The 8,992-nt window shown below is 37.1% G+C and overlaps 1 protein-coding gene across 1 annotated transcript in view; it reads left to right on the plus strand.

The window, feature by feature from the left end:
* LOC145686709 (uncharacterized) overlaps positions 1–7,762 on the plus strand; it is a 102,599-nt gene extending 94,837 nt beyond the window's left edge. Inside the window, exons 15-16 of the mRNA XM_081760285.1 lie at positions 2,773–2,945; positions 6,651–7,762. Of these exons, the coding sequence (XP_081616411.1) occupies positions 2,773–2,945; positions 6,651–6,765 (288 nt within the window). The 3' untranslated portion in view covers positions 6,766–7,762. The remainder of the gene's footprint in view (positions 1–2,772; positions 2,946–6,650) is intronic.
* Positions 7,763–8,992: the final 1,230 nt, after the last annotated feature.

An 8,992-nucleotide genomic window follows, 5' to 3' on the forward strand; every position in this document is an offset into this window, starting at 1 on the left:
AATACATTGTTATCTAAATTCTCTCTAGTTCGCTACCAGCATTATTTTAAACTGTAGTTACGAACGTGACGTGCGAAGCGTTCAGTGCGCCATCTAAGCACTATTTGTGAATAGCGTAAGTTGGTAGCCTTGCAACTGAGAGCGTTGACGTCACTGCCAAGATAGTTCTCGTCGACTGTAGTATCGGTCATTTTCGATGATTTTTTTATATATCTCTCTCCCCTAAATTGCGCCGTCAAAGTGAGGTAGTGAAAACCATCCCAGGCCCGAACCTCACCTATGTTGAAAATTTGATCGAGATCGATCGGGTGATTCAAGAGTTATTAAGTCACAAACATAGTCACTTTCTTTGATATATATATATTGTAATGTCCCACGTGATGTAGTGAATAAACAATTCTATGGCAATTCTGTACCAGTTTTCTGATGACCCTCCTACTATTTGCCACGGAACATTAGGAGTAACCTAACCCCAGGCCTCTAGTCTGCTACGGGACTACGCCTATCCTATCTCCTGGCTTAGCCTGCTACGGGGCTCTGTCTGGGAATCCTAACCACAGCCATTTAACCTGCTACGGGACTCTGTTGGCCACTTAACCCTCCTCTGCTTGCTACGGAGCATTGGATCCTTAATTCCCCTCTGCTTAGCCTGCTACGGGGCTCTGTAGAGATCCTGTCTGCGACCTTACGGTCAAAGACTACCTTTTACTAACCTTGTATACTAGAGAGATTATTTGTACAGTATTTTGTAAAATTACTTTTATAGTGGAACTTTTATAATAAAAGCCGGTAGTGGAAGTCGATTCCGGACACACTTTTTATTAACGCTCTACCTATACCTATATGGGACAAAAGTTTTATATATATGAATAAGCTAAAACTAAATTTCCCAGTGTATAGATTGATTTTAAAGTAATAATTGTAGCATTTGGTTTAATTGCGTCTATAAGGGTTTCCGAAACTGTTCCAGTCATTTATTTCACTGGTCTAGTGGCTAGTGTGTGCGGATTTGGTGCACGTGGTCCTGGGTTCGATTCTCAATAGAAGAACATTAAAATTTGTGGTTCGCATCCCACTTTAAATTGTAGGTCTAGCCTCGATGCTGAAAACGGACGCTAAACTTCAATAAACAACAGCAATTTTTCAACATGCAACTCACCCACACGAAGATTGGTGCTCTTAATGAGAACATCTTGTACTTTTAGTGCAGGAGTATAAACATTGAAAAATTGACCTCTTTAATAACTGTTACCCCTGAAAAATTGACCTCTTTAATAAGTTTTACATCCCACGGTTATGCCAGCTAGGCTGAAGGAGACGGTGGTGATGAGAAATGAATAAAGTGGGAGGAAACGGAAGAACCCCGAGGAAACCCACGCACACGGTGTTTGTCCACCACAAAGCCCACTTGGCGCGAGCTGGGATCGAACCAGGGACCCCAAGCACCAGAGGTGAGCGCTCTACCACTGAGCCACCGTGTCCCCATTGATTGATTGGACTTTACACCACTCACCTATAAAGTAGCACATGAATCACTGTTCGGGTTTTATCCAATGCGGGTACCTTTACTAAGAATCGAAATACAGAGCATGCACATTTGGTCACAAATGAGCAATTCCAATACGTATCTTTATTAAAAGTTACTAAATACAAATAGACGAAGTAGTAATTCGTATTTGAGCATAATGCTTCGTTAAGAGAAAGTGGATCGCAGTTCTATGTAATCCTACTTATAGTTCTAAAGAAAACACCTCAGGTACTTTTTCCAAGAAGTAAAATGTCATTTTTTTTAAAAGGTAAAACCATTAAAACTTGAATTTAAGAACTCATTCGAGATTCTAACTGCTTTACATTGGTTTCAGATCATTCTGAACACTTTTCTTGAAAACAAATACCACATGTCTCAGTTTTATATAAATTATAACGTCAAATGAAAGAAATGCTTTTGAATCGTATTTGGTTGAGATAAAAGAAAGAAATTGTTAAAACACAGATCAAGGTAATTGAAAGAAAAGATAGTTTGGCAGTAATACACAGATTAACGGTTTCTCAAAGTTTATTAGTAGCTGTTTAGTCTAATCACATATGTTTTGTGCAAAATTATCACACCATGATTTTTTTATTTACATATTGCAGTTCTATTTATGAATTAAGCACTATTTCTTAATCACACATCCGAAAGAGAAAATCTGGTTATTTAAATACACAGGTAAAATTTACAATTTACGAAAATGGTAAATTATTTTTGTTTCTCAAAATGTTATTCGTCCGCGGTTATAAAAAATATATTACTTCGTTATTTCGTAGTAACATCTAGGACGGGACCGCAACTAGCTTACAAGCGGAAGTCGAGATTTGAGTTCTCGTCAGTCCAAGATCCAGGGTTCTGCGATGGTTTATTGTACAGCGGGGAACACTTCTAAATGGTACAGCCATATGGAGATTTACGGCTAAGGTGTACCATTTAGAAGTGTCCCCCGCTGTACCTACTGTTATTGTATCTACTGTTCCAAAAGTGTTTCATAAATGTAAAAATAGAGATTTATTGTTTTCTTCTTTTCATTTCTGAGATCCATGAACCGAAAGAAGGAGTAAATACATGTTATGAAATGTCACTCACGTTCTCTCGCAGCGCGCACTATTAAAATGTTTTTATCTGTTTGATAACATTAATTTCTTAAACGGAAGGAATAATCGTCTTTAGATGTAAAAGTAGCTTATATTATTGTTTACTTATTTATTGAAGTAATGTTACTATGATGTATGTTTCAGGATCCACTGGGTTTCATAGATCTAAAAATTTGCTGCACCAAGATTGTTGCTCCTGTATCCAGAGATATATGTGCACGAGCTAATACCTTTCTTCTGGAAACTTCAAGAAAACCGTGTCCACGGGACTCTGATTCATTGATCATGATATGCAAACCAACTTTCACTATTATCAGGTATGTTTTTTCTTTCAAGGAATGAGGCTGAGTTGAAACATTTTTGGCTTTTAGGGATTGTAGAATCCGATTTCATTTTTATCGTAGATTTTTGGTGCATAAACAATGGACTTCTGTGGACGGAAAGTCCTAATTGTATAACAGTCACCATGACAAGTGTTTCTTTTGGGCCTATTTCGATCGCGGGTTGCTAAGAATGATTGCCGCCAGAGTATTCCCAAACCTTCCCATCTTGGATACATAAACCATAAGTCGTCTAAGTTTTAGGACCGAAATAAATTACAAGTACCTACATCAAATAAATGGGGGCCACGAAGACTTGCTGATAGTGGTCACTTCTGATGCGTGGTGTGTCTGGTTCGATTCCAGCTCAATCCAAGGACTTTGTGGTGGACAAACACTGTGTGCAGGGTTTTCTCGGGGTTCTTCCGTTTCCTTCCACTTTCTTTATTCCACCATTGTCTTCAGCTTCATTATCACCATCTCCTTTAGCCTCGGTGCATGACCGTGTGACAAGCTAAAAAAAAAATGAAAAATATACTTTTTAAATTATTATTGTTTCACCTTCATTATTTCCTTTGTACACACTTGTTCGCACAGCCATATACTTGTTCGCACTTTTTGGATCTCTTTCTAGATATTCAGTAGTCAAAAAATAAAAACACTCTTTTCATTGAGTCCTTATTTCTGAAGAAAAAAAAAGTAAAAAGAAGATGAGGAAAGAAATATAAAAGTATAATCAACTAGGGGCCAAGTCTGGCGAAAGATGGTCAAATTGTCACATTTTCAAAAGGAACGAGTTGCCAGACTTCGTTATATCCTTCTTAGGAAGTCGAATTTTTTGTAGAAGCGTTTTCGCAAATTCGTCAGAACGTTAAACTCAGTTTAGTCAGAGTTCAAACCCTGCTCCCGCCAAGTGAACTTTGTAGTGGACAAACACCGTGTGTGGAGGTTTTCTCGGGGTTCTCCCGCTTTCTTCATTCCACCATTTTCATTCATCTCTCATCATCACCGTCTCCTTTAGCCTAACCGGCATAACCGTGGGACGTAAAACTCAAAGATTTCATTTCATATTTTTTTTTTTTTTTTTCAATTTTGTCAGGCTTAGCAAGTCGAATTCTTTGCTTAGCAGAAACCTTTTCATTAATTTGCTAGAACGTTGAACTCACTATTTGTCCCCGCGGAACTAATTATTTGTGAATTACACCCTGCCAGGTATAGAAAATTATCGATATGGTCTTCACCCGAGACTTCTGACGTTCTAACCTTTTTGATTACTTCAATTACTTTAATCTCACGCAGCGAAATAGTACTTGGTCCCCAAACAGGTGCTGTAATTTGAAGTGTTGTCGACTCAATTTATCCAAGAGAACCAGTGGGAACATTCAGAATTAATTTTGTGTAGTAGCTACTCCTACTCTTATTTGGATGTTGTTTATGTTGACTTGGGCAGAGATTGTGTGTATCCAATTAAGACAGCATCGTATTCATTATATTTTGTATGCTCAACTAGAATACCTATTCGTTCTTATTTTCCGCTAATATGTGAATACGAGTATTCAAGGCAAGGAGTTGAGTAGTTCCGGATCCAGGAAAGTTTCTTGGAACTGGAGATATATATATGAAGATAACACAAGATTTAATAAAAGGTCAGCTCCGGATGTCATAAGGGGTTAGGGAGGGAGGGGGGGGGGGAAGTAAGCATACTATTATCAAAGTAAACGCATTTTAAATTAAAATAATCAAGAGCAGTAATTCAGAGCACAGCAGACAGGAGTTTATTACGGTTAGATTTTCATTGTGTCATGAATTCTATTTAACAAAAAACTCATTCGTGTGACGATCAGTACAATTCCAATGAGATAGTTACGGAGAAGAGGTAATCTGGAACGCCACGAATCAGTTTTCAGAATGGAACACCGATTTCAGAAACGTAATAGGTATCAGATTTACTTATATATTTTCTACCTCTTTGGACATGTGTAGCGATTTATTCAGATTCAGTACAAGATGATACGAAATATATGATATTGAACACATTAATCAATATTATTATGAAGGCTAGTATGAGAGATATTCCAAAAATTCGTGCTCTTGGGAAGAAAAATTAATAATATAGGACCATTTTTTATATTTTCAGAAACTCGGTTTATTGGCTACTTCCCTGCATAATCACACGTTGCATTCACCCACACAAACTTTTGTAATCTATAAGTCCACTTAGAAAAACAGTCCTGAAATTCAAGAGGTATCTTTTTTTTTCAGTTCTGAATATACTGCGTTGATCATGTGTTGACAGTGCCACTGTTTCTACGTCATCGAAGGGGATGGGAGCTACGATGCTGTTCTTGCACATGGAAACTGCAAAGATGATCTTATCGATTTCTGACGTATATACCTCTTTCCCGGTGGTGCACCTTTCGTAGATCGGACTATGCTTTGTTGTTACATGAGAGGGTCCAGTTTCAATAATCATGTTTCATGACCCGTAACCAGCGTTGTCAAATTTCCTAGCCTGCTCGTAAAACGCTTGAGTAAATCTTTCGTGAATTATAGACGACGTGATATATATACACATATCTTTGCGACTTATATCTTTGGTATCATTGTTTGACACTTTATCATCCACTACTTGCGTTCAGCTGTCGCCAGTTGTCTAGTAGCATTCCAAAATTGTTTCCAGAGATCGAAGATAAACTTATGTACGTAGACCGAATCGATCTGGATAATTGTTGAAAACTTACCATATACCATATTCAACGGATGATTAAGTTTCTCTAAGAAGCAAAAGAAGCTATTTTTCATTGTGTGACTGTAGTTGAACAACACAAGTCGAAATTTGTAGTATTATGTTGGATTCAAAACACATGTTCGCTGCCGACATTGCACGCAAGATTCTGTAGACAGAAAGCACGCATGCTGGCCTTTCAGTATTTCGAGTTTCCTACTACGACAGTTGTGCTGCTTTCTTCGTTTCATTGCGTAGTTCAGAGGTAGAACACTTAACTTTGGTGCGAGGAGGTCGCTGATTCGATCTCAGGTCATGAGAGTTTGTAGGTGAACAACATCGTGTTTATGGTGTTTTCTCCCGTTTCCTCGCACATTCTCATCCGACAATCCTACAATTCTTTCATAATCACTTTCTCCTGAGTTTAAAGGGCATAATCGTGGGACGTTAAAATATTTCATTTTATTTCTGCGTTTTATTATTATTTTATTAGATAGGGGATTCATTTCTTTCTGTAACAATTATTCTTGTTAGAGGGCACTAAGTTAACTAGGGCTTAAATTATTCCTAATTATAACAATGTATCAAATAACATGGGGCGCGGTGTCTCAGTGGTAGAGCGTTCACCTCTGGTGCGTGGGGTCCTTGGCTCGATCCCAGCTCGCGTCTAGTAGACTGTTGTGGACCAACCATGTTCGTGGGTTTTCTCGAGGTTCTTCCGTTTCCTCCCACTTTATTCATTCTACTATTGGATTCATTTCTCATCAGAACAGTTTATTGCATTTGTTAAAATACTACCTTGTCTCTCGGGTGATTGTAAATCTATTGATGCACACTGTTCGTACCAAATGAGACCAATAATTATTACACATTAGAAGATTCCAACATTTGGACTAAACCATTTTATAATATTTGTTATGTAATAATGTTGAAAACTTCAATGTTTTTATTAATAATGTTATGATTTCCTCATTCAGGCATTTGTTATCTGCTGACACCAAAGAAGAACGTACTGAATGGTGCCAGGCACTGAACAGGGCTTTAACTATTTTGAGAACTTGGGGAACTTGTTCACAGGGCAGCCAAGAGTAACACTTCAATCGTTGCTTAGAAAGAGGAAAACCATAGACTTGAAGCCATCTAGTCACATTGAATAGGTTACAACTCAGAAGCTGTCGTGCAGTTCCTTAGCATAATCCAAACGCTAATTCAGTAATACATCGGGGAAAAAAATGAGGCATTCCAGCACTAGAAGAACTGGATAATGAAATAGAAAAGACCAACAAATTAAACTATTGTTTTTAGTATTTATCCACAAACTTTGTTATATTTATAGAACATATAAACATTGCAATATTATTAATCAATAACATATTACTTCTATCGATGAAAAATTACATATAGTTGGTACTGTTATATTGTTAGAAATGCATTCTATACGTAAAGATCATTGTGTCCTTTTTAAATTTTTTCTGTTGTAATTTTGTTGTAAGTTGGTTTCACATTATGATGATTCCTTTTTCGGACACACGCTTTAGAAATATATATATATTTTTTATTTTTAATAAAAAGGGTGAAAGTAGAATAGTGTACTAAGAATACTTTCATTTGTTCATATTATATGTATATATACATTCCATATTTCTTAAAATGGCACTTGTTTTTAATCACAGTGATTAATAACTTCATTTTCTGTGACTTACTAATCATTTTCTGTATATAATTTTAGAATCTCTTCTTTTCTTTGCTTTATATATATATATAAAGGTAGCGTTTTCATCGTTGTATATTATTAATATTAGATTGCGTAAGTTTTTATATCTTCCATGTAATCCAAATCCAAATTGTGCCTTCAAGAAACGCAGTATTTTATAGTTATATGGAATAATGTTCATGAGAAGATTACGAAAAATATTTACATTTTTATAATATAATGTAATATAAATTTGTAGCATAATAAGTCAAATCTTTTCTATAAAAGAGCATAATTTTATGTGTTTTATCTTCAGGGAACGCAGTTCCAATTATCTTTAAATTCTGAGATCATAATATTGTAAAAATCTTACACAATAAATTAACAAAGATAAAATTTGTTCTTTCATTTCAATTTGTGATTTTTAATAATTTTATTTTCTAGCGACTAGACAAAAGTTTTGATACACATGTTGGTAGTTGGTACGTACAAGCAAGAATGAGCATGGGCATATTCGATACAGAGATATATGTACTCTAGTCCAGTGCACAAGCAACAGGTACAGACTATTCAAAATATCCGCTGCGAATAGCCATACAGACGTGTAAACGTGTTGGTCGTCATTACGCACTACTTCTAAAGAAAACGGTGTTATGGCTCACACACACAAGCCTTCCAGGAACTTAAAATCAGTATGTCGCCTCAAGCAGACCTTGGCTTCCAATTTCGACCACAAATCAATAGTCTAAGTAGTTGAGATCAAGGCTGTCATCAGGTTGTTCGTCTGCCGTTATGAAGTTGGGAACATGCTGGAATGTCTTATGAGCCGAAGCTGAATCCTGTTTGGACATCCAGTGGGTATTGGCAAAGAGAGTATGACAGAACTTCATCTACAGGTGTCAGAACATCAGACTGGAAGTTTCGGCACGTTTTTACTCCAGTTTCGCAGAAGTGAAGCTTTGTGACTACGATATGAGACTCACTGTCATGACCCACATCATCACTATTGTGGGATGTTGTGCTCGTTCAACTTTAGGAGTGATCGCAGTGGGTTCCATGGACAACGTTGTATACATCCAGTTGTTTTGGGCATTCAGAGTGTCCGTAAACAAGATGTGATGTAAGTCACTTGTGAACCATTGAAGAAACTGTACTCTTACGACCGTGTTTCGCTGCGGAGTTAGGAAATGTCCTTTGCATCATTTGTAGGTCCGAACCCCTAGATTCTCACGCATTATCCGAGCTATGCTCCATAGGTAGTCTCATTTATTTTTCCCCGACACTTTGCTTCCGGCGCACGTTTCTGATGGCCTCTAAGATTTTTTTACGGTAGGTGGACGATTCGTAATAGTGAACGCCTGCTGGCATCTTTTATGGTCCGGTAGATAAACACACAAGTAATCTCCGGTGGCTGCAGGAGGTGGAATATCTCACTTGCCTCTTTGCTTGACTGAATCAGTTCACAACCGTTATTCTATTCTCGTTTGTACCTCCTCCATTCGAAACATTACGATCTCAAGCAATTTTACTTTATATTACCCCCACTTATCATGTCGCATGTTTACTTATGTTTGTATATTTGTTTTCATTGTCTTCATTCACTTTAACAAATATTTGCTATTTATT

This window comes from Thermobia domestica, chromosome 5 (assembly GCF_964235325.1).
Source record: "Thermobia domestica chromosome 5, izTheDome1.hap1.1, whole genome shotgun sequence".
NCBI lineage: Eukaryota > Metazoa > Arthropoda > Insecta > Zygentoma > Lepismatidae > Thermobia > Thermobia domestica.